This window comes from Triticum urartu, chromosome 1A (genome assembly GCF_056163025.1).
Source record: "Triticum urartu cultivar PI428250 chromosome 1A, HENAU_Tu73, whole genome shotgun sequence".
NCBI lineage: Eukaryota > Viridiplantae > Streptophyta > Magnoliopsida > Poales > Poaceae > Triticum > Triticum urartu.
Window position 1 is genome coordinate 220043879 of NC_141873.1, and position 27525 is coordinate 220071403.

At 43.4% G+C, this 27525-nt stretch overlaps 1 protein-coding gene across 1 annotated transcript in view; it reads left to right on the plus strand.

Moving 5' to 3' along the window:
• Positions 1-18384: 18384 nt before the first annotated feature.
• The window catches only part of LOC147990651 (uncharacterized), a 50836-nt gene continuing 41695 nt past the window's right edge, over positions 18385-27525 (plus strand). The window contains exon 1 of the mRNA XM_087538337.1: positions 18385-19504. Within this exon, the coding sequence (XP_087394463.1) occupies positions 18385-19504 (1120 nt within the window). The remainder of the gene's footprint in view (positions 19505-27525) is intronic.

Sequence of the window (27525 nt, forward strand, 5' to 3'; positions counted from 1 at the left end):
GGAGACCCCCCTGACGTGAGACCGACGCCAAAAAATCCTATAAATACAGAAACCCCCGAAAAGAAACCTAGATCAGAAGTTTCGCCACCGCAAGCCTCTATAGCCACCAAAAACCAATCGGGACCCTGTTCCGGCACCCTGCCGGAGGGGGGATCCATCACCGGTGGCCATCATCATCATCCCTGCGCTCTCCATGACGAGGAGGGAGTAGTTCACCCCCGGGGCTGTGATGAGGACATGACTACGTTGGATACGACCAAAAATATTGCATACATGCATATTTGTCAGGTGATTTCTAATGCAAACTATTCAATAATCTATATATGTTATCCGGAACAAAAATACTTCACACACTTTTGTGTTTTGTCTAATTGCAGGTGTATGGGACATTTGTATAATCCACATATGAAGATAAGGGAAAAGGAGAAGTTTATGTTGTGTTCAAAAAGTCCTCTCATGTCACTTTTGGGCCAAGAGAAGATAGAGTCCAAGTCTTTCACGTTCTGGATTCAGATTCGGACTGCACAGACATACCTGACTCAAAACGCCAACAACTTTTTCATACGGACTCCGAATTGGGTGATTCTTTTTTTGTTGGAAACTAGATTTCGTGCTCTTTCCAACCCAATTGGATTCACCTTCAAATTCGTCCGGAGCGTTGATTTACGGATGAAACAATCTGACGTTGCAGCAGAATCCGAGTCAAACTACAAGCCCAAAGGTGTTGCATCACCTCCACTTGGGCCCATGAGCCTTGTACGACCTAGGGTTAGTTTTAGGCTGCCTTGGGACGTCCTCCCACCTCCTTGGCCGCCACCCCTTGCTCCTATATAAGTAGATCCATCTAGTAGCTTTTTCCTTGGGATTTGTTTAGTTAAAAGTTAGCCATTGCAACTTCGTGTACTTCGTTTGTGTCCAACGACCAGACCAAGACCGCTTACGGATCCCCACCATTATCAATACCTCATATATATTTGCAATATTCAGATTGCTTTATCATATTCTTGCTCGTTCTTCGATTGCTTGCAGGAATAGACCTTCGTGGTCAGGCTGACCGTGCTTCCGGCATCGTCAGTAACCTCAGGAGATTGGTTTAGCGATTGCTAAGGCGCAACGTCGTGCACGTTTGTAGTCGGATTGTCAAAGTCGTCTCCACCAAATCGATAGTTATCATCTCATCGAAAGATCGGGACACCCTTGCCTCTATCAAGTGGTATCAGTTTTCAGGTTGCTCGGTGAGAATTTCCAGTTTTCCTAGATTAGATTTATTTTCTTACCTATTGTCCAAGAAAAAGCCACAAAAAAGAGTTAGATCTATTCATCCTTGGTCCAAGCCAGTCTGAGCCTTTGCAATTTTCTTTTCATTGCTTGCATAGTTGAATTATCGGTTGCATCGTCGTGTCGAGTTGCTGGTCTTAGTGTCTAGTTCGTTTAGAGTTTCGAGTTCTGTTCACATTAGTCACGCCACCGCTGCATCATTATCTCTTCCGCTGTCCACCATCCATGCATCAATTTCCACCATGTGCTACCCACCATTCATTGTCATAATAATAGTTGAGATCGTTCACATCTTCACTTGATCCAATCTGCATCTTATCTAGTTTGTTTTGGAAAGAGGGAGAAAAAAAAAGAGAAAAAAACGAGAGGAAAAAAAAGAGAAAAAAAAGTCAGAGAAAAAAAGGAGAGAAAGAAAAAAAAAGTGTGAGGAAAAAAAGAGAAAAAAAACAAAATTTGGATCTTTTTAGACTCAATCTCGTAGTTGAATTCGGATTGGAATCTGTTTTGTGCACTGTTCAGTAAAACAGCTTGGCTGTTGTTTCACATCATTATCTTTACTGCCGCTGTGATCTTCACTTATATCTTGCTGTCCAGAGCTACTTAGTATCCTTCATTGATGCTGGTTGTGCTACGACGTGACCTCATTAGTGTTCTAGGCTCGCGTCTCTAGTTCGGTCTAGCCTAGGACCAGCACAGTATCGTCGTTGAGCGTTTATTCAACATTGCATCTCTGAATTGATTATTGCTAATCTTTTGCTACCATATATAGCCAACCCAGCTCCACATATTTCTACACCGTGTATACGCACGTTCCCCTAGCAATCGCTTTACACAATCTTTGGAGTTATTTGACACCACTGGTTGCCTGTCACCACCTGCTGCATGGTAAGAACTTGTAAGATATTGATATTTGCTTTACTGTGAGCACTTTACAACTACATCCTAGTAGTTCATAGGAACATTATTCTCGAATTTTGGTTCTTGTTTCTACTAATCATGACAGGTTCCAGAGATAGAAGTTCTTGGACGACGGACACATCTTCACCATCACGAGAGTTGGGACAACACACACAAGCATATGGTCAGGTTATCTCTTTACCATCATTTGAGGGTAGATTTAATCCTGCTATTTATCTAGCTTGGGAGCTTGAAGTAGAACAAGTTTTTAGTCACCATGATTTTTCTGAACTTGAGAGAGTACGAGCTACCATTAGAGCATTTACTGGTTTTGCTTCTGTTTGGTGGAGTGTACATTGTAAGAAAAATATTGATAACCAACCCACAACTTGGAAAGTTTTGAAAGCTGTAATGAGACAACAATTTTTCCCTCCTTATTATCGTCGTGAATTGCTTCGCAAATTTGAACAATTTAAACAAGGCAACAACACTGTTCATGCTTACTACCAAGAGTTCAAATCTTATATGCATCATTGTGACATAGAAGAATCTGAGAATGATACAATGAATAGATTTTTTGGTGGTTTGAACCATAATATTCAGGCAAGATTTCAGTATATTCCTCGTTGCATTACTGGTATGTATGTCCGTGCCTGTACCTTTGAGAGACAGATACAGGAGGATGCATTAGGTGACTACGACAACTACTATTCCAGTTCATGCTCACCACCGCCGGTGGGTTCCTCCATCATTGCACCTCGGATTATGAGCACGGCATCATCTCAAGGGTATGGTACATTGTCAACGTCCATACCTACATCAGCTACATCTTTGCCACAAGGTAACAGTAAAGGTATTGATGATATAACTTCACATGAGAATGATGCATGTCTAGTTAACTTGAATGCATCATGTATTGAGTTACCTGTTGATTTGAGCACACCACCTATTTTAGAGAATCTTGTTACTGTCATGAATGCGTCATGTGATCAAACAACTGAAATATCAATAATTTTGAGTGCACCCATTGAATTAACTATTGATGCAAAAGAACTAATGTTTAATCATTTTGATATGGCCTCCAATCTTGGTGATGATTCTGTGTCCAATGACTTATTGCATGTTTGCTTATTTAAGCATGTCGTAGCATGTAAATTTGATGCAAGTAAGGTTTATTCACCAAAGTTGGGATGGTTTAATGATGAACATTGCGAATCTTTTGAAATGAATAAGAGCTTCACTTATATGTGCAAACCAAGTTCTAATATTTTCATGCCTTCTACTTCTTGTGATAATGTTTTGGCTTTAGTTTTTATGAACTATGAAAGTTACTCATGTATACATGTGTCATACGTGCAAAAATCAAAGGAAGTTAAACTGGATGACATATACATATACAACATGTACACCTTGTCTCTTTTGTTAGCCACATTTCAGATTAAGCAACGCCGAGGACGGCTTTGTTTTCAAAAAGGGGAGGATGATGAGGACATGACTACGTTGGATACGTCCAAAAATATTGCATACATGCATATTTGTCAGGTGATTTCTAATGCAAACTATTCAATAATCTATTTATGTTATCCGGAACAAAAATACTTCACACACTTTTGTGTTTTGTCTAATTGCAGGTGTATGGGACATTTGTATTGATAGAGGCAAAGGTGTCCCGATGTTTCGATGAGATGGTGGCTATCGTTTTCTGTAGGAGTCGACCTTGACGATCCGACTACGAACGTGCGAGACGTCGCGCCTTAGCAATCGCTAAACCAACTTCCGAGGGGTTATTGACCACGCCGGAGCACGATCAACCTGACCACGAGGGCCTGTTTCCTGCGAGCAAATGAAGAACAAGCAAGAAACTGAGATTGCAATCGGGATATTGCGAATATAAGATGAAAGCTTTATTGATCAAGGTGGGGTTCTGTGACGTCTTGGTCTGGTCGTTGGACACAAACGAAGTACGCGAAGTTGCAGCTATGGCGAACTTTTAATCTAAACAAAACCCAAGTCTAAACGACGCCCTAAGGGCTGTATATATGGAGGAAGAGAGGGGAATTTCGTGGCCCTTGAGGGTGGGGTCCGAAACCAACCCTAACTCTTGTTTGCCCACACATACGGACTCTAAAAATAGCCTATACTTAAGTATTTCGAAATTACATGGGCCTGACCCATTAATAAGGTGACGCAGCACCTAGAATAGCCTATGGACGAATATTATGAAGTGGCATCTTTTATATTTTGTCCAAGGCTTCATGCACTCCTTATGGCGGCTTCAAAGTCCTGAAATCATCACTTGTAACTCCGTTCTTGATCCCCTTGCGCATGCCATCAACTCCATTCGTGTTCTTGCTCCAATGTTCATCCTTCTCCAAGCTAGGCCCTTCATTTGTAAGCAAAACAAATGTATCCAATTTAGGCAGCATCATAATCTCATGAACATTAGAATCATTACCAAGAAACGAAAGTACCTGGTAATTTAATTGGCGTGCGCGAGCTCTAGTAATTGGTCCAGTATATGTAACAGTAGGGGCTGTGGGTGTAACAATGGTATTGATGTCCTCATCATCCTCCCCTTCTTGAAATGAAGTCGTCCTCGACGGAAGCTCATCTTCCTCACCCAAATAAGGCTTCAAATCTGCAATGTTAAAAGTGGGACTAACCCCAAAATCTGCAGGTAGCTCAAGTTTATATGCATTATCATTTATTTTCTCTAAAACCTTAAAAGGACCATCAGCACGTGGCATTAGCTTTGATTTGCGCAGATTAGGAAATCTATCTTTACGCAAATGTAACCAAACAAGATCTCCAGGTGCAAACACAACATGTTTTCTACCCTTATCTCCAGCAAGTTTATATTTAGCATTCATACGCTCAATGTTTTCCTTAGTTAACTCATGCATTTTTAAAATCAATTCAGAACGTTCTTTAGCATCAAAATTAACCTTCTCCGAAGATGGAAGAGGCAACAAATCAATAGGTGCACGAGGTAGGAAACCATACACAATTTCAAAAGGGCACATCTTAGTAGTAGAATGCAATGAACGATTATAAGCAAATTCAATATGAGGCAAGCATTCTTCCCACATTTTCTTGTTATTCTTCAAAACAGCCCTAAGCATAGTAGACAATGTTCTATTGACTACTTCAGTTTGTCCATCAGTTTGGGGGTGACAAGTAGTACTAAAAAGCAGCTTAGTCCCCAACTTAGCCCACAAACATCTCCAAAAGTGGCTAAGAAATTTAGTATCACGATCTGAAACAATAGTATTTGGCACACCATGTAAGCGAATAATTTCACGAAAGAACAAATCAGCAACATTAACAGCATCATCGCTTTTATGACATGGTATAAAGTGTGCCATTTTCGAGAACCTATCCACGACAACAAATATGCTATCCCTCCCCTTCTTTGTTCGAGGTAAACCTAAAACAAAGTCCATAGATATATCCTCCCAAGGAACAGTAGGTACAGGCAAAGGCATATATAAACCATGAGGATTGAGTCGTGACTTAGCTCTTTGACATGTAGTGCAGCGAGCAACAAAACGCTCAACATCCCGTCTCATCTTTGGCCAAAAGAAATGTGTAGCAAGTATATCCTCCATGCGCCTCCTGCAACAACAAAAGACGAACGGAGCTAGCTGGAATGCATAGCTTGTTAGCACGAAACACAAATCCATCGTTAAGAACGAACTTGTTCCAAGTTCTCCCTTCCTTACAATTCTGCAATACATCTTTAAATTGAGCATCATGAACATATTGATCTTTGATGGTCTCCAAACCAAATATTTTAAAGTCAAGTTGTGAAAGCATAGTATAACGACGAGACAAGGCATCAGCAATAACATTTTCTTTACCCTTCTTGTGTTTAATGACATAAGGGAAAGTCTCAATGAATTCAACCCATTTAGCATGTCTACGGTTCAGTTTTGCTTGACTTTTAATGTGTTTCAAAGATTCATGATCAGAATGTATAACAAATTCCTTGGGCCATAAATAATGTTGCCATGTTTCTAAGGTCCGAACAAGAGCATATAATTCTTTATCATAAGTAGAATAGTTCAGACTAGGCCCACTCAATTTTTCAAAAAAGTATGCAACAGGTTTTCCATCTTGTAATAACACACCTCCTAATCCAATTCCACTAGCATCACATTCAAGCTCAAAAGTCTTATTGAAATTAGGAAGTTGGAGTAAAGGAGCATGTGTCAACTTATCTTTCAATACCGTGAAGGCTTCTTCCTGTGCGGTACCCCAAACAAAAGGCACATCCTTCTTTGTAAGCTCGTTGAGAGGTGCAGCAATGGTGCTGAAATCTCTCACAAAACGCCTATAGAAACCAGCGAGGCCAAGGAAACTCCTCACTTGTGTGACCGTTTTGGGCTGCGGCCAACTCTCAATGGCTTCAATCTTGGCTTTATCAACTTCAATTCCCTGTGGAGTAACAACATAGCCAAGAAAAGATACTCGGTCGGTGCAAAAGGTGCACTTTCCAAGGTTACCAAACAAACGTGCATCACGTAGAGCAATAAAAACAGCACGTAAATGTTCCAAATGTTCCTCCAAAGATTTGCTATAAATCAATATGTCATCAAAGTAAACTACCACAAATCGTCCAATGAAGGCACGTAAAACTTCGTTCATTAACCTCATGAAAGTACTAGGTGCATTAGTTAACCCAAAAGGCATGACTAACCACTCATATAATCCAAACTTAGTTTTAAATGCTGTTTTCCATTCATCTCCCAATTTCATACGAATTTGATGGTAACCACTACGCAAATCAACTTTGGAGAATATTGTAGAGCCACTCAATTCATCAAGCATATCATCTAGCCTAGGAATAGGATGACGATAACGAATAGTAATATTATTAATGCCTCTACAATCAACGCACATACGCGACGTACCATCCTTTTTCGGCACTAAAATGATAGGAACAGCACAGGGACTAAGGGATTCGCGTATATAACCTTTGTCGAGCAGTTCTTGTACTTGACGCATAATCTCCTTCGTCTCCTCTGGATTGGTACGGTATGGTGCACGGTTGGGTAATGTTGCACCGGGAATTAAGTCAATTTGATGCTCAATCCCGCGAATAGGTGGTAATCCCGGTGGCACGTCTTGTGGAAAGACGTCGGCGAACTCCTGCAAAATGTTAGTGACAGCAGGAGGCAAAGAGGAAGGCGCGTCCTCGAATGAAAATAATGCCTCTTTGCACACAAAAGCATAGCAAACAGATTTGCTAAAATCTAGATCATCAATATCAGATTTGGTGGCAAGTAAACATGCACTTTTCAATTTAATTTCAGAAGCAACACTAGATTGTTTATTATTATTAGGCTGCATTTGTTGCTCAAATTCTTTTGCCACAATCTGATTTTCACTCTTAGTTTTCTCCTGTTTTGCTTTATTAGCTCTATTAATATCATCTTTCAAAATGGAATCAGGAGTCATAGGAAGCAAAGTAATATTTTTATCCTTATGAACAAGAGTATACTGATTGTTTCTACCATGGTGAATAGAATTTTTATCAAATTGCCATGGTCTACCAAGTAATAAGGAACATGCTTGCATAGGTACCACATCACAATCAACATAATCAGCATATGTAGAGATACTAAAATGCACACGAACAGTACGTGTTACCTTAACCTTGCCGCTGTTGTTGAACCATTCGATGTAGTAAGGATGTGGATGTGGTCTTGTGGTGAGAGATAGCTTCTCCACCATCTCGATGCTAGCCAAGTTGTTGCAACTCCCTCCATCTATGATCACGCGAACAGAACGTTCCTTCACAACTCCCTTTGTATGGAACAAATTATGCCTCTGATTTTGCTCAGCTTGTGTAACCTGCACACTCAAAACACGTTGAGCAACTAAACATTCATACCTGTCAGCATCTTCAGGAGCCATGTATTGCGTCTCATGATCAGAATCGTCTCCACCGTGTTCGTCACGTGTAATAAGAGCCAAAGTCTCCTCATCATAGTCACTAGCGGACTCATACCCACCATCCTCAGTAACAATCATCACACGCTTAGATGGGCATTCTCTCGCATAATGACCTCGGAAATCAGGGCAGCGACGACGAAAAAGTGCGACAAAAAATCACTATGATGGCACGTGGCCCAAAAGACTCAGAAAAGCCTAAAAATAGGATAGGGAAAAAATATTTTTGCCCGTGAAAATTTTGGCCTAAAAACTGCCCGGGGGTCTCCGGACTCTTTTTTTTTTCCGAGACCTACGCAGGCAAGGAAACACGAATCGGAATTGAGATTGATCTCAAGAACAAACCTAATATGAGAAGAACTCGGATTGGTGGTGGATATATGGTTGTGGTATATGGCAGCGGTGGTGGTATATGGTAGCGGTGGTGGTATGTGGTATATGGATAAGGATTCAGAGCGGTGGCGGATAAGCAAAAGTGGTAGATGGGCGATGATGATGGTGCGGCGGCGGCGTGACAACTTATGACCAGAACTCGAAACTCTAAAAGACTAGACTCTAAGACCAGCAACTTGACACGACGATGCAACCGCAAATTCAACAAAGCAAAAACCCTAAAAAGATTATGCAAAGGCTCAGATTGGTTCGGATATGATGAACTAACCCTAATTTTTTTTGTGTGGCTTTTTCGTGGACTGTAGGTATGAAGAACAGACTCGATCTAATCTACGAAAAACTGTAAAATCTCACCGAGCAACCTGGAAATCTGATACCACTTGATAGAGGCAAAGGTGTCCCGATGTTTCGATGAGATGGTGGCTATCGTTTTCTGTAGGAGTCGACCTTGACGATCCGACTACGAACGTGCGAGACGTCGCGCCTTAGCAATCGCTAAACCAACTTCCGAGGGGTTATTGACCACGCCGGAGCACGATCAACCTGACAACGAGGGCCTGTTTCCTGCGAGCAAACGAAGAGCAAGCAAGAAACTGAGATTGCAATCGGGATATTGCGAATATAAGATGAAAGCTTTATTGATCAAGGTGGGGTTCTGTGACGTCTTGGTCTGGTCGTTGGACACAAACGAAGTACGCGAAGTTGCAGCTATGGCGAACTTTTAATCTAAACAAAACCCAAGTCTAAACGACGCCCTAAGGGCTGTATATATGGAGGAAGAGAGGGGAATTTCGTGGCCCTTGAGGGTGGGGTCCGAAACCAACCCTAACTCTTGTTTCCCCACACATACGGACTCTAAAAATAGCCTATACTTAAGTATTTCGAAATTACATGGGCCTGGCCCATTAATAAGGTGACGCAGCACCTAGAATAGCCTATGGATGAATATTATGAAGTGGCATCTTTTATATTTCGTCCAAGGCTTCATGCACTCCTTATGGCGGCTTCAAAGTCCTAAAATCATCACTTGTAACTCCGTTCTTGATCCCCTTGCGCATGCCATCAACTCCATTCGTGTTCTTGCTCCAATGTTCATCCTTCTCCAAGCTAGGCCCTTCATTTGTAAGCAAAACAAATGTATCCAATTTAGGCAGCATCATAATCTCATGAACATTAGAATCATTACCAAGAAACGAAAGTACCTGGTAATTTAATTGGCGTGCGCGAGCTGTAGTAATTGGTCCAGTATATGTAACAGTAGGGGCTGTGGGTGTAACAATGGTATTGATGTCCTCATCATGTATAATCCACATATGAAGATAAGGGAAAATGAGAAGTTTATGTTGTGTTCAAAAAGTCCTCTCACGTCACTTTTGGGCCAAGAGAAGATAGAGTCCAAGTCTTTCATGTTCTGGATTCAGATTCGGACTGCACAGACATACCTGACTCAAAACGCCAACAACTTTTTCATACGGACTCCGAATTGGGTGATTCTTTTTTTATTGGAAACTAGATTTCGTGCTATTTCCAACCCAATTGGATTCACCTTCAAATTCGTCCGGAGCGTTGATTTACGGATGAAACAATCTGACGTTGCAGCAGAATCCGAGTCAAACTACAAGCCCAAAGGTGTTGCATCACCTCCACTTGGGCCCATGAGCCTTGTACGACCTAGGGTTAGTTTTAGGCTGCCTTGGGACGTCCTCCCACCTCCTTGGCCGCCACCCCTTGCTCCTATATAAGTAGATCCATCTAGTAGCTTTTTCCTTGGGATTTGTTTAGTTAAAAGTTAGCCATTGCAACTTCGTGTACTTCGTTTGTGTCCAACGACCAGACCAAGACCGCTTACGGATCCCCACCATTATCAATACCTCATATATATTTGCAATATTCAGATTGCTTTATCATATTCTTGCTCGTTCTTCGATTGCTTGCAGGAATAGACCTTCGTGGTCAGGCTGACCGTGCTTCCGGCATCGTCAGTAACCTCAGGAGATTGGTTTAGCGATTGCTAAGGCGCAACGTCGTGCACGTTTGTAGTCGGATCGTCAAAGTCGTCTCCACCAAATCGATAGTTATCATCTCATCGAAAGATCGGGACACCCTCGCCTCTAATAATCGATAGTAACCTCTAGGGCTGTTTGTGGCACTTATAGGAATAGCCCAATGGATTGATCGGAAAGAATAACTTTGAGGTGGTTTCATACCCTATAATAATCTCTTCGTTTGTTCTCCGCTATTAGTGACTTTGGAGTGTCTCTTTGTTGCATGTTGATGGATTGTTATATGATCTAATTATGTTATGCTTATTGAGAGAACTTTCACTAGTGAAAGTATGAACCCTAGGCCTTGTTTCAACGCATTGCAATACCATTTTCGCTCACTTTTATCATTAGTTACCTTGCTGATTTTATAATTTCAGATTATAAAAACCTATATCTACCATCCATATTGACTTGTATCACCATCTCTTCGCCGAACTAGTGCACCTATACTATTTACCATTATATTGGGTGTGTTGGGGACACAAGATACTCTTTGTTATTTAGTTGCAGGGTTGTTTGAGAGAGACCATCTTCATCCTACGCCTCCGACGGATTGATAAACCTTAGGTCATCCACTTGAGGGAAATTTGCTACTGTCCTAGAAACATCTGCACTTGGAGGCCCAACAACGTCTACAAGAAGAAGGTTGTGTAGTAGACATCACACATATCCACCGCCATCATGATAATCTGAGTCCACCTCCATCATAGATTCGCCACAAGTCCGTGTTCCACCACCCTGCAGATATCCGCCACCAGTCCGAGTTTCCACCAGATTCATCTCGGCCACCCGTCCTAGTCCGAGTCCAGTATTTGTTTCTTTGTTTTCGATTTCCAGATCACGCCAAACCCCGAGTCTTGACCAAGTCGGACTCCACAACTTATGTGCCACCTGCAGAAGAAAAATAGTTCCAATTTCAAAACAAAAATCTGGCTAGGCAGTTTTTAGGCCATTTGTAGACTTTTTTGAAAAAAAATTGTTGGGGAGGAAAAAAAGTGAAAAAAGGAAAGAAAAAAGAGATTAAGAGCGTGCTCCTTCCTTGTTTACATACAGAGTCGTGTTTTTGTTAGTGTTCTAGGCTCACGTCTCTAGCACGGTCTAGCCTAGGACCAGCACAATACCGTCATTGAGCGTTTATTCAACTTTCCATCTTTGAATTGATTATTGCTGACATTTTTGCTACCATATCATAAGCCTTCCCAGCCCCACATACATCTACATCGTGCATTTGTCACCACCTGGCAATCGCTTTATCGAAGCTTTGAGAGTTTTGACTACAACGGTTGCCGATCACCACCTGCTGTTGGGTAAGAACTGGTAAGAATTTGAGATTTGCTTGACGGATTTGTGACACCCCACCACCACCACTTTCTAGTAGTCTGTAGGATCATATTCTTGTGTATTTTATTGCTACTAACCATGGCAGGACCAAAAGCCGACGAGATTGACCGGGAGAGCATGACGAAGAAGGAGCTTCATGATACATTTCAGCAAATGTTGGGTCAACAGGTAGAAGACGTGATGGCCAGCTTTGTACCATCGAGGGTGATTCCTCGGGTTTCCCGATAACGACACTGTCGTTCAACCCCTCAAGTGTGGACCATCGAGGGTGATGCCTCCAAGTCCACCTTGACGGTTACATCGAGTTGGAATCCATCGAGGGTGATTCCTTGGGTTTCCCCCTTGCTATTTTGGACACATAGTTGCTTTGACTTTCCACGGAACCATGATAACATCAGGTTGGCCCTGAGGGGTACCAACGAGTGATGTGAAGTCGGGTTGACCTGGATGGTACCCGCAAGATAATTATGTGGCACGGCCGGACATTCTTAGCCCTTGTCGTAAGTCCACGAGACGGGGCTACGGGGTCACATGATCGTGAGTCTCTGCTCGTTGTCGCGCGCTACCCAGACACTAACGGTTTGGATATGTGATTCGAGTAGGCCGCTGGCCTTTTTTGCACTAACCACCATGCGGGAATAAGTATGGGCACTCTTCATCATATGTTTCTCCCGAAAGCTCTTCAAACACCACAGTTCAGCGGCACACGCCCGGGTAGTCCGCGTAAGCTGCCTTGTATAAGAGGTAGCCAGGACCGATCTCGACCATCCTCCCAACGCGTGGGATTGCAAAGGACGATTGGCCCATGACCCCTTCGTATTTAGGTTGTAGACCGGCGTGTGACCTCTCTGTTGAGCCTTGGTAGGACTACAGCGTGTTGATCGGCCGAGGCCGGTCATGGCCTGTTGGTGTGTCCGCCCGGAGTTGATCAAGCGTGTTGAGTAAGTTTGTGCACCCCTGCAGGGAAGATTGATCTATTCGAATAGCCCTGTCCACGGTAACAGTCGCTCAGAGTTGTATCCCGATTGATACAACTAGAACTAGATGCTGAGGCATGTAATGGAAAAGTTGGACGCCAAGTTCGATGATGTACTCACGTGTCTACCACAACCACTACCCGCATCTGCTGCACCATTGCAACAACATCAACAACCATCTCCACATCGTGATCCAGTAGGGCGAGCGCAGCGTGTTCCTCTTGAGCTAGGACAAACTTCTGGTGCCGCCGCTACTATTGTTGATGCTTCTGTAGCTCCTACTGCTACTGCAGAGGAGGACTATTACGAGGATGAGGTTGATAAAAATCAGAACTAGGTGCAACCACCAGCACCACCACCACCAGGTCTTCCTCATGTATATAATTACAACGGTACGACTGCACCACCACCTAGGTACGAGATCATGACCATCTTCCTAAACTTAATTTGAATATTCCAATTTTTGAGGGTAGATATGTTCCTGATGCAGAGCATCCTACGGACCTGACCATGTCAAGAGCCCGTTTGGCAAGTTACACATGCGACATCCACTTCACATATGCAAAGGTGAATCGTCTCCTTTACGCGTGTTCACTTGACCCCTTCGAGGATGGTATACTACTTGATACTCCACTCGTGTGCATGCATAAGTATTCTCGGAGCTTCACAGAGGAGGAGTGCAAGCACCAAGGATCACCTACACCATCCGCGAGGGAAACGTGGGAGCGAAGATGGAGATGCAAAGTCTACAGCTGCTGGACGACCGGAAGCCACCGGACGTCCTACACTCTATAGTGCCCGGATGACCCGCGTCCACCGGCTATCAAAGGATTGGGATGTATCGGTCTCGGGGTCTACCGGAGAGAAGAGGGGGGGACAGTAAATACTAAGCAAACAGATGCATCACTAAGCATGACAAGGTGATATGCAGAGCTAGGGTTCACCTAACGCAGTACTACATGTTGCAGATGGAGAGGTCCCGGTGTTTGGCATTTCCCGGATACAGCTCAATCCTTTGATACAGATGCATACTTAGTTTAGATCCGATGTAAGTGTTGCGAGTACTTTGGATGAGTACTCACGGTTGCTTTGCTACCTCTTTTCCCCCATACTCGATTGCTGCGATCAGATGAAGGATCCCAGGAGCCAGACGACACCACTGACTACTACCACTACCCCGAGGGTGCCTACTATTACATGACGTCCACCAACGACCAGGAGTAGTTTGGAGGCTCCCAGGCAGGAGGCCTTGCCTCTTCGATCACCGTTGATGTTTGTGCTAGCCTTCCTAAGGCAAACTTGTGAACTTATGACTGTACTCAGATATTGTTGCTTCCGCAGACTCTTGTGTATTCGAGCTTATGTATTCGAGGCCCCTAGCTTGCAATATAAAGCTTGTAGTATTAATTTAATTTGTGTCTAGAGTTGTGTTGTGATATCTTCCCGTGAGTCCCTGATCTTGATTGTACACATTTGTGTGTATGATTAGTGTATGATTAAATCGGGGGCGTCACAAGTTGGTGTCAGAGCCGGCTGCCTGTAGGTAGCCCCCTTTCCAACTCCTTGGCCGAAGTTCAGTCTAGTCATCGCAAAACTTTTACTAACATGGTTGTGTGGCTTACGAGCCCACGTGGCCATTGGGTGGTATTAGGATCTTTTACTCCTCGATCTTTACTTCGGGACTCTGATCTCTCTTACATTCAGGTTAAATGAATTTACTAACCCTAAAATTAGGATCTCGTAATCGCATTCACCCCTGAGTTGGATTGACTGCAATTTTTCCGTTGAAACGTATTTTGAATAATACACACACGATCATGTTGACTACTATGATGTATCCATCGTACTTCTTTATTTATGCATGTTTCCTCATGAATGATCCTTTGTCTTCACAAATGCTCGATGCTAAGCTACCCTTGTTACCATTTTGCAGGATGGTTAGAGCCGCTGGTCGTGGCCGTGGTGCCAACGATCCACCACCGCCCAAATTCATGGCCGGAATGATACAACAGTTTGAGCTTAATCGCCAGCTCATGGAAGGAATGATGACCCAGTTCCCTTGTCCCAATGTGAATCAGCAGCCAACCCCAGTGACGCTGCAAGACTTTACGCGCCTCAACCCTGTCATCTACAATAGCTCAACTCAGCCACTTGATGTTGATGATTGGCTCCAAGACATCACTTTCGAGCTAGTCTGTTGATGTAGCCCCTGCCAACTATGTGATGAGGACATCAATACCATTGTTACACCCACAGCCCCTGCTGCTATACATACTGGACCAATTACTAGAGTTCACGCACGCCAATTGAATTATCAGGTACTTTCGTTTCTTGGTAACGATTCTAATATTCATGAGAATATGATGCTGCCTAAATTGGATACATTTGTTTTACTTACAAATGAAGGGCCTAGCTTGGATAAGAAAGATGAACCTTGGAGCAAGTTCAAGTATGGAGATGATGGCATGCGCAAGGGGATCAAGAACGGAGTTACAAGTGATGATTTCAGGACTTTAAAGCCACCATAAGGAGTGCATGATGCCTTGGACGAAATATACAAGATGCCACTTCATAAATTTCGTCCAGAGGCTATTTTAGGTGCTGCGTCACCTTATTATTGGGCTAGGCCCATGTATTTTCGAAATACTTAAGTATAGGCTGTTTTTAGAGTCCGTATGTGTGGGGAAACAAGAGTTAGGGTTGGTTTCGGACCCCTCCTCCAAGGGCCACGAAATCCCCCCTCTTCCTCCATATATACAGCCCTTAGGGCGTCGTTTAGACTTTGGGTTTTGTTTAGATTAACAGTTCGCCATAGCTGCAACTTCGCGTACTTCGTTTGTGTCCAGCGACCAGACCAAGACGTCACAGAACCCCACCTTGATCAATAAATCTTTCATCTTATATTCGCAATATCCAGATTGCAATCTTAGTTTATTGCTTGTTCTTGATTTGCTCGCAGGAAACAGGCCCTCGTGGTCAGGTTGATCGTGGTCCGGCGTGGCCAATAACCACTCGGAATTGGTTTAGCAATTGCTAAGGCGCGACGTCCTCGCACGTTCATAGTCGGATCGTCAAAGTCGACTTCCTCTAAAACGATAACCACCATCTCATCGAAAGACGGGACACCTTTGCCTCTATCAAGTGGTATTAGATTTCCAGGTTGCTCGGTGAGATTTTACAGTTTTTCGTAGTTTAGGTCGAGTCTGTTCTTCATACCTATAGTCCACGAAAAAGCCAAAAAAAATTTAGGGTTAGGTCATCATATCCGAACCAATCTGAGCCTTTGCATAGTCTTTTTAGAGTTTTGCTTTGTTGAATTTGTGGTTGCATCATCGTGTCGAGTTGCTGGTCTTCGCGTCTAGTCCCTTAGAGTTTCGAGTTCTGTTCAAAGGTTGTCACGCTGCCGCCGCACCATCGTCATAATCTTTGCCTTATACCACCACCCCACCATATACATCGCCGTTGCCATATACAACCACCAATTCGAGTCCACATATACCATCGCCATATACAACCACCAATCCGAGTCCGCATATACCATCGCCATATACCACCACCAATCCGAGTCTAGATATACCATCGCCATATACAACCACCAGTCCGAGATCCACCAGATTCATCTCCGCCACCAACACTAGTTCGAGTCTAGTATTTTCTTACTCTGTTTTGGCTTTCCAGATCACGCGGTACTCCGAGTCGTGACAGAGTAGGACTCCCGAACTTTCGTGCTACCCGTAGTAGAAAAATAGTTCCAAGCTCAAAAAAATTCTGGCTAGGCAGTTTTTAGACCATTTGTAGACTTTTTCGAAAAAAAATTGTTGCGGAGCAAAAAAAAAGAGGAAAAAAGTGCAAAAAAAGAAGTGCAAAAAAAAGAAAAAAAATTCAGAGAGTGCTCCTCCCTTGTTTACGTGCCGCGCCGTGATTTTGTTCGTGTTCTAGGCTCGGGTCTCTAGCACAGTACCATCGTTGAGCGTTTATTCAACTTTGCATCTCTGAATTGATTTTTGCTGACCCTTTTTGCTACCATATTATAAGCCTTCCTAGCTCCACATACATTTACGTCGTGCGTTTGACTGTCCCTGGTAATCGCCCTATCCAAGCTTTGAGAGTTTTGACTACGACGGTTGCCGATCACCGCCTGCTGCTGGGTAAGAACTGGTAAGAATTTGAGATTTGCTTGACGGATTTGTGACACCCACCCCCATCTCTTGTTAGTAGTCTGTAGGATCATATTCTTGTGTGTTTCTATTGCTGCTAACCATGGCAGGATCACAAGCCGACGAGACTGACTGGGAGAACATGACGAATAAGGAGTTGCATGATAAATTTCAGCAAATGATGAGTGGACAGGTGCAAGATGTGCTAAACAGATTTAAAGAGGCCATGGAGAAGATAGATGGCATGGAGAAGACATTTGAAACAAAGCTCGATAACAAGTTTAATGAATTGCTTGCATGTTTTCCACCACCCCCACCGACTGCCCCTAACGCCCCTCTACAACAACAACAACAACAACAACATCGCCTTCCAAATCAAGTGGGACAAGCACATCGCGTTCCCATTGACCCTGGGCAAAATTCTGGTGCCGCTGTTGATGCTTCTGTAGCTCTTGCTACTACTGCAGAGGTGGAGGACCATTATGAGGATGAGGTTGATCAAAATCAGAACTACATGCAACCACCAGCACCACCACCACTAGGTCATCCTCAGGTATATCATCACAACGGTAGGGCTGCTCAACCATATGAGGTACGAGATCATGACCATCTTCCTAAACTGAAATTGAATATTCCACCATTTGAGGGTAGATATGTTTACAATATCCTGAGGAGAGACGTGTTCCTGCCGCTGTTTGTGCTTTCACTAGTTTTGCATGTGTTTGGTGGTCTGAACATTGTAGATTATATCCTATTCCAGCTACTTGGGCTGCTTTGAAAACTGCTATGTGTACTTGTTGGGTTCCACCATATTATCAACGTGAATTACTTCAAAAATTGCAGCGCTTAAGACAAGGAAAAAATTCTGTAGAAGAATATTATCAGGAATTACAAACTGGCATGATTAGATGTGGTATTGTTGAGGAGAATGAAGCTATGCTTGCACGTTTTATGGGTGGATTAAATAGATAGACTCAGACCATTCTAGAGTATAAGGATTATACTAATATCACTCGTTTATTCCATCTTGCTTGTAAAGCTGAACGTGAAGTGCAGGATCGACAGGCATTGGCGCGAACTAACTATTCTGCAGGTCGATCTTCATCATGGACACCACGTGCATCCTCTACTTCCACTACACCAGCACCTCCATCAGGTGCCACCTCTAGCCGTGATACAAGAAAGTAGGCACAACCACCACCATCTGCCAAGAGCACACCTACCGGGCCTGCGCAGAGCTCTTCTTCTTCCATGGCATCAGCAGGGCACACAAGTGATATTGTTCATCGTCGTTGTAAGGGAAGAGGATATTTTGCGAGAGAATGCAAATCTCAGCATGTGATGATTTCTACTGAGGATGGTGGGTATGAGCCCGCTAGTGACTATGATGAGGAGACTTTGGCTCTTATTACACGTGAAGAACACGGTGGTGATGATTCTGATCATGAGACGCAATACATGGCTCCTGAAGATGCTGACAGGTATGAATGTTTAGTTGCTCAACGTGTTTTGAGTGTGCAGGTCACACAAGTTGAGCAAAATCAGAGGCATAATTTGTTCCATACAAAGGGAGTTGTGAAGGAACGTTCTATTCGCGTCATCATAGATGGAGCGAGTTGCAACAACTTGGCTAGCATGGAGATGGTAGAGAAGCTATCTCTCACCACAAGACCACATCCACATCCTTACTACATCCAATGGTTCAACAACAGCGGCAAGGTTAAGGTAACACGTACTGTTCGTGTGCATTTTAGTATCTCTTCATATGCTGATTATGTTGATTGTGATGTGGTACCAATGCAAGCATGTTCCTTATTACTTGGTAGACCATGGCAATTTGATAAAAATTCTGTACACCATGGTAGAACTAATCAGTATACTCTTGTTCATAAGGATAGCCATATTACTTTGCTTCCTATGACTCCTGAATCCATTTTGAAAGATGATATTAATAGAGCTAATAAAGCAAAACAGCAGAAAAATAAGAGTGAAAATCAGATTGTGGCAAAAGAGTTTGAGCAACAAATGAAACCTAATAATCAACCACCTAGTGTTGCTTCTGAAATTAAATTGAAAAGTGCATGTTTACTTGCCACAAAATCTGATATTGATGAGCTAGATTTCAACAAATCTGTTTACTATGCTTTTGTATGCAAAGAGGCATCATTTTCCTTTGAGGACGTGCCTTCCTCTTTGCCCCCTGCTGTCACTGACATTTTGCAGGAGTTCGCTGACGTCTTCCCTCAAGACATGCCACCGGGATTACCACCTATTCGAGGGATTGAGCATCAAATTGACTTAATTCCCGGTGCATCGCTGCCCAACCGTGCACCATACCGTACCAATCCAGAGGAGACGAACGAGATTATGCGTCAAGTACAGGAGCTGCTCGACAAAGGTTACATACGCGAATCTCTTAGTCCTTGTGTTGTTCCTATTATACTAGTTCCTAAAAAGGATGGTACATCGCGTATGTGTGTTGATTGTAGAGGCATTAATAATATTACTATTCGTTATCGTCATCCTATTCCTAGACTAGATGATATGCTTGATGAATTGAGTGGCTCTACAATTTTCTCCAAAGTTGATTTGCGTAGTGGATACCATCAAATTCGTATGAAATTGGGAGATGAATGGAAAACAACATTTAAAACTAAGTTTGGTTTATATGAGTGGTTAGTCATGCCTTTTAGGTTAACTAATGCACCTAGTACTTTCATGAGACTAATGAACGAAGTTTTACATGCTTGGACGATTTGTGGTAGTCTATTTTGATGATATACTGATTTATAGCAGATCTCTAGAGGAACATTTGGAACATTTACGTGCTGTTTTTATTGCTCTACGTGAAGCACGTTTGTTTGGTAACCTTGGGAAGTGCACCTTCTGCACCGATCGAATATCTTTTCTTGGCTATGTTGTTACTCCATAGGGAATTGAAGTTGATAAAGTCAAGATTGAAGCTATTGAGAGTTGGCCGCAGCCCAAAACGGTCACACAAGTGAGGAGTTTCCTTGGCCTCGCTGGATTCTATAGGCGTTTTGCGAGAGATTTCAGCACCATTGCTGCACCTCTCAACGAGCTTACAAAGAAGGATGTGCCTTTTGTTTGGGGTACAGCATAGGAAGAAGCCTTCACGGTATTGAAAGATAAGTTGACACATGCTCCTTTACTCCAACTTCTTGATTTTAATAAGACTTTTGAGTTTGAATGTGATGCTAGTGGAATTGGATTAGGAGGTGTGTTATTACAAGATGGCAAACATGTTGCATACTTTTTTGAAAAATTGAGTGGGCCTAGTCTGAACTAATATACTTATGATAAAGAATTATATGCTCTTGTTCGGACCTTAGAAACATGGCAACATTATTTATGGCCCAAGGAATTTGTTGTACAGTCTGATCATGAATCTTTGAAACACATTAAAAGTCAAGCAAAACTGAACCGTAGACATGCTAAATGGGTTGAATTCATTGAGACTTTCCCTTATGTCATTAAACACAAGAAGGGTAAAGAAAATGTTATTGTTGATGCATTGTCTCGTCGTTATACTATGCTTTTACAACTTGACTTTAAAATATTTGGTTTGGAGACCATCAAAGATCAATATGTGCATGATGCTGAATTTAAAGATGTATTGCAGAATTGTAAGGAAGGGAGAACTTGGAACAAGTTCGTTCTTAATGATGGATTTGTGTTTCATGCTAACAAGCTATGCATTCCAGCTAGCTCCGTTTGTCTTTTGTTGTTGCAGGAGGCGCATGGAAGAGGATTAATGCGACACTTTGGCGTCAAGAAGATGGAGGATATACTTGCTACACATTTCTTTTGGCCAGAGATGAGACGGGATGTTGAGCGTTTTGTTGCTTGCTGCAGTACATGTCAAAAAGCTAAGTCACGACTCAATCCTCATGGTTTATGTATGCCTTTGCCTGTACCTAGTGTTCCTTGGGAGGATATATCTATGGACTTTGTTTTAGCTTTACCTCGAACAAAGAAGGGGAGGGATAGCATATTTTTTGTCGTGGATAGGTTCTCGAAAATGGCACACTTTATACAATGTCATAAGAGCGATGATGCTGTTAATGTTGCTGATTTGTTCTTTCATGAAATTATTCGCTTGCATGGTGTGCCAAATACTATTGTTTTAGATCGTGATACTAAATTTCTTAGCCACTTTTGGAGATGTTTATGGGCTAAGTTGGGGACTAAACTGCTTTTTAGTACTACTTGTCACCCCCAAACTGATGGACAAACTGAAGTAGTCAATAGAACATTGTCTATTATGCTTAGGACTGTTTTGAAGAATAACAAGAAAATGTGGGAAGAATGCTTGCCTCATATTGAATTTGCTTATAATCGTTCATTGCATTCTACTACTAAGATGTGCCCTTTTGAAATTGTGTATGGTTTCCTACCTCGTGCACCTATTTATTTGTTGCCTCTTCCATCTTCGAAGAAGGTTAATTTTGATGCTAAAGAACGTGCTGAATTGATTTTAAAAATGCATGAGTTAACCAAGGAAAACATTGAGCGTATGAATGCTAAATATAAACTTACTAGAGATAAGGGTAGAAAACATGTTGTGTTTGCACCTGGAGATCTTGTTTGGTTACATTTGCGTAAGGATAGATTTCCTAATTTGCGCAAATCAAAGCTAATGCCATGTGATGATGGTCCTTTTAAGGTGTTAGAGAAAATAAATGATAATGCATATAAACTTGAGCTGCCTGCAGATTTTGGGGTTAGTCCCACTTTTAACATTGCAGATTTGAAGCCTTATTTGGGTGAGGGCGATGAACTTTGGTCGAGGATGACTTCATTTCAAGAAGGGGAGGATGATGAGGACATCAATACCATTGTTACACCCACATCCCCTGCTGCTATACATACTGGACCAATTACTAGAGCTCGCGCACGCCAATTGAATTATCAGGTACTTTCGTTTGTTGGTTACGATTCTAATGTTCATGAGAATATGATGCTGCCTAAATTGGATAATTTGTTTTGCTTACAAATGAAGGGCCTAGCTTGGACAAGAAAGAAGAACCTTTGAGCAAGTTCAAGTATGGAGATGATGGCATGCGCAAGGGGATGAAGAACGGAATTACAAGTGATGATTTCAGGACTTTGAAGCCACCATAAGGAGTGCATGTTGCCTTGGACGAAATATACAAGATGCCACTTCATAAATTTCGTCCAAAGGCTATTTTATGCGGAGCATCCCAAGATCATCCCCATGGACGCACCCACACCTCCAACGGCACCACTTGGACCAATGACACGAGCCCGAGCCAAAGCTATCGAAGATAAGGTGAACTCACTCCTCTCCGAACTTCCACTTTCTATGCACGAGACATGGCTACTACCTAAGTCCGAGATGTTGTGCATGATTAGGTAACAAGAGGATCCTCCCGAAGATGCGCATGAAGACGGACGAGTCCCCAAGTCCACGGATGAGGAGAACCAACGGAAGGAGCCAAGAGCATCTCCCAGGCCCCGGACATCCGGCCCCTAGAGCACCTTCCTCTACAGCTGCTCGGCCACCAAGTGCCTACAGGCCCCGGACATCCGGCCCGCAAGCCCGGACATCCGGCCCTTCGCGAGGTCCCGGACATCCGGCCCCCCTGCCCAGAAATCCGGACACCACCGAACCCGAGAGCAACATGGACAGCTTCACCAGCCCGGACATCCGGCCCTCCGCAAACGCCCGGACATCCGGCCCGACGCCCAGACGTCCAGCCTCCCTGTCTGCGCACAGTAAAGGGCTGAGGCCCGTGTACTCCTTCTACCCCCCTAGACTATATATACTCCATCTCGTACAACTTTCTAGGGTTAGCAAAGGATTAGCTCATATTTTGTGTGAGAGCTTTGCTCATCCACTTGGTTACCTTCTCCTCGGAGATTCGAGCCTCCACCGGAGAAGATCCCCCAAGAGGATTCAAGACCCCTCTTTAGGGAAGAACATCAAGACCTCCTCACGGAGAAGAACCGGTTACCCTTTTGTATCGTCCCTAGTTGTCTGTGGACCGGGTATTCTATGTATCCGAGGATCTAGCACATATGTGACTTGTTCTTGTTAGTTTGAGTGTTCCTATTGTGTTTCCCCTTGTGATTTCCCTCGTTTCCCTCTTTGTGTTCCTCGTGTTCTTCGCGGGATCCGCTCCTTTCGTGAAAGATTGGGCGATTAGGGTTCTACCCTACATCATCTGGGTATCTAGAGCCAGGTTGATCACGATTTCGGAGCCTCCCCGTTGTGTTTCTAGCCTTGTTTTGTTGTTTTTCGTCCTAATTCAAAAATTCCCACCAAAAATAGCCCCAATTTTTTTTGTGATTTGTTGGTGTGTTGAAATTGTGTTGGTTTGGATCTATGGATTTGCTTTGTTTTAAGTGGATCTAGCTTCCCATCATTTCCCCCCCAATTTCCATCCACAAATTCCTTCGAATTTCGCCCAGATTTAACCTCCCCATGCGGTGTTCATCCCGTTCATCCCCAGATCCAGAGCCCGGACATCCGGCCCCACCCGGACATCCAGCCTTCCACCCGGACATCCGGCCCCTGGCAGCCACATATCCATCCACCGCCCCAATTTCCACCAAAATTTGTTTCGGTGTTCACCATATACGATATATACTTCCGCATACCTCCGCTACTTCCGCATAACCCAACCATTTTTGGACCGTTTCGCTCTCCGACACAATTGCTACTTCGAGGTTTGAGAATTTGAGTTGCGGTCCCGTATCCTTTTGTGTTTCGGCTATGATGAGGACATCAATACCATTGTTACACCCACAGCCCCTACTATTACATATACTGGACCAATTACTAGAGCTCGCGCACGCCAATTAAATTACCAGGTACTTTCGTTTCTTGGTAATGATTCTAATGTTCATGAGATTATGATGCTGCCTAAATTGGATACATTTGTTTTGCTTACAAATGAAGGGCCTAGCTTGGAGAAGGATGAACATTGGAGCAAGAACACGCCTGGAGTTGATGGCATGCGCAAGGGGATCAAGAACGGAGTTACAAGTGATGATTTCAGGACTTTGAAGCCGCCATAAGGAGTGCATGAAGCCTTGGACGAAATATACAAGATGCCACTTCATAATATTCGTCCATAGGCTAATCTAGGTGCTGCATCACCTTATTAATGGGCTAGGCCCATGTAATTTCGAAATACTTAAGTATAGGCTATTTTTAGAGTCCGTATGTGTGGGGAAACAAGAGTTAGGGTTGGTTTCGGACCCCACCCTCAAGGGCCACGAAATTCCCCCCTCTTCCTCCATATATATAGCCCTTAGGGCGTCGTTTAGACTTTGGGTTTTGTTTAGATTAAAAGTTCGCCATAGCTGCAACTTCGCGTACTTCGTTTGTGTCCAACGACCAGACCAAGACGTCACAGAACCCCACCTTGATCAATAAAGCTTTCATCTTATATTCGCAATATCCAGATTGCAATCTCAGTTTCTTGCTTGTTCTTCCTTTGCTCGCAGGAAACAGACCCTCGTGGTCAGGTTGATCGTGCTCCGGCGTGGTCAATAACCCTCGAAAGTTGGTTTAGCGATTGCTAAGGCGCGACGTCTCGCACGTTCGTAGTCGGATCGTCAAGGTCAACTCCCACAGAAAACGATAGCCACCATCTCATCGAAACATCGGGACACCTTAGCCTCTATCAAGTGGTATCAGATTTCCAGGTTGCTCGGTGAGATTTTACAGTTTTTCGTAGATTAGACCGAGTCTGTTCTTCATACCTACAGTCCACGAAAAAGCCAGAAAAAAAAATTAGGGTTAGTTCATCATATCCGAACCAATCTGAGCCTTTGCATAATCTTTTTAGGGTTTTTGCTTTGTTGAATTTGCGGTTGCATCGTCGTGTCAAGTTGCTGGTCTTAGAGTCTAGTCTTTTAGAGTTTCGAGTTCTGGTCACAAGTTGTCACGCCGCCGCCGCACCATCATCATCGCCCATCTACCACTTTTGCTTATCCGCCACCGCTCTGAATCCATATCCATATACCAGCACCAATCCGTATCCATATACCACCATCAATCTCTATCCATATACCACCACCGCTACCATATACCACCACCGCTGCCATATACCACAACCATATATCCACCACCAATCCGAGTTCTTCTCATATTAGGTTTCTTCTTGCGATCAATCTAAATTCCGATTCGTGTTTCCTTGCCTGCGTAGGTCTCGGGAAAAAAAAAGTCTGGAGACCCCCGGGCAGTTTTTAGGCCAAAATTTTCACGGGCAAATTTTTTTTCCCTATCCTATTTTTAGGCTTTTCTGAGTCTTTTGAGCCATGTGCCATCATAGTGATTTTTTGTCGCACTTTTTTCGTCGTCGCTGCCCTGATTTCCGATAAAAAAGTGAAAAAAATAATTTCGTGCCCATCCTATCAGTTTGACGAGGGAAGAGTTTTGAGACACTCGCCATTATAGTGATTTTTCGCAAAAAAAAGAGGAGCGCAAAAAAAAGGAGCGCAAAAAAAAGAGCGAAAAAAAGAGAGTTCCAGAGTGTGCTTTTCCCTTATTTACGTGCAGCGCCTTGATTTTGTTAGTGTTCTAGGCTCGCGTCTCTAGCGCGGTCTAGCCTAGGACCAGCACAGTACCGTCGTTGAGCGTTTATTCAACTTTGCACCTCTGGATTGATTATTGCTGACCCTTTTTGCTACCATACTATAAGCCTTCCCAGCTCCACATACATCTACGTCGTGCGTTTGACTCTCCCTGGCAATCGCTCTATCCAAGATTTTGAGAGTTTTGACTACAACGGTTGCCGATCACCGCCTGCTGCTGGGTAAGAACTGGTAAGAATTTGAGATTTGCTTGACGGATTTGTGACACCCGCCACCACTACCACTTGTTAGTAGTCTGTAGGATCATATTCTTGTGTGTTTCTATTGCTGCTAACCATGCCAGGATCACAAGCCGACGAGACTGACTGGGAGAACTTGACGAACAAGGAGCTTCATGATACGTTTCAGCAAATGATGAGTGGACAGGTGCAAGATGTGATAAACAGATTTGAAGAGGCCATGGAGAAGATAGATGGCATGGAGAAGACGTTTGAAACAAAGCTCGATAACAAGTTTGCTGAATTACTTTCGCGTTTTCCACCACCACCACCGGCTGCTCCTGCCGCACCTCTGCAACAACAGCAACAACACCGACTACCTCCTTGTCGGGAAACAGCCCTCCGCCGAGCGAGCCGTGTCCCTCTTCAGTCGGGCCAAACTGCTGGTGCTGCTGTTGATACTTCTGTGGCTCCTACTGCTGATGTGGAGGAGGATGCTTATGTGGGAGATTATGAGGATGAGGTTGATCAAAATCAGAACTACGTGCCACCAACAGCACAGCAACCACCAGGTCGTCCACATGCAAATAATGGCAATGGTAAGGCTCACCCTCAGGTACGAGATCATGACCATCTCCCTAAACTAAAATTGAATATTCCACCATTTGAGGGTAGATATGTTCCTGATATATATCTTACTTGGGAGTTAGAAACTGAACAACGATTTACATGTTTACAATATCCCGAGGAGAGACGTGTTCCTGCTGCTGTTTGTGCTTTCACTAGTTTTGCATGTGTTTGGTGGTCTGAGCATTGTAGATTATATCCTATTCCGGCTACTTGGGCTGCTTTGAAAACTGCTATGCGTACTCCTTGGGTTCCACCATATTATCAACGTGAATTACTTCAAAAATTGCAGCGCTTAAGACAGGGAAAAAATTCTGTAGAAGAATATTATCAGGAATTACAAACTAGCATGATTAGATGTGGTATTGTTGAGGAGAATGAAGCTATGCTTGCACGTTTTATGGGTGGATTAAATAGAGAGATTCAGACGATTCTAGAGTATAAGGAGTATACTAATATCACTCGTTTATTCCATCATGCTTGTAAAGCTGAACGTGAAGTGCAGGATCGACAGGCATTGGCGCGGACTAACTTTTCTGCAGGTCGACCTTCATCATGGACACCACGTGCATCATCTACTTCCACACGTTCTGCTACACCGGCGCCTCCGTCGGCTGCCACCTCCAACCGTGATACAATAAAGCAGGCACAATCACCACTATCTGCCAAGAGCACACCTTCTGGGCCTGCAAAGAGCTCTTCTTCATCCATGGCATCAACAGGGCAAACACATGATATTATTTGTCGACGTTGCAAGGGTGGAGGTCATTATGCGAGAGAATGCCCATCTAAGCGTGTGATGATTGTTACTGAGGATGGTGGGTATGAGTCCGCTAGTGACTATGATGAGGAGACTTTGGCTCTTATTACACGTGATGAACACGGTGGAGATGATTCTGATCATGAGACGCAATACATGGCTCCTGAAGATGCTGACAGGTATGAATGTTTAGTTGCTCAACGTGTTTTGAGTGTGCAGGTTACACAAGCTGAGCAAAATCAGAGGCATAATTTGTTCCATACAAAGGGAGTTGTGAAGGAACGTTCT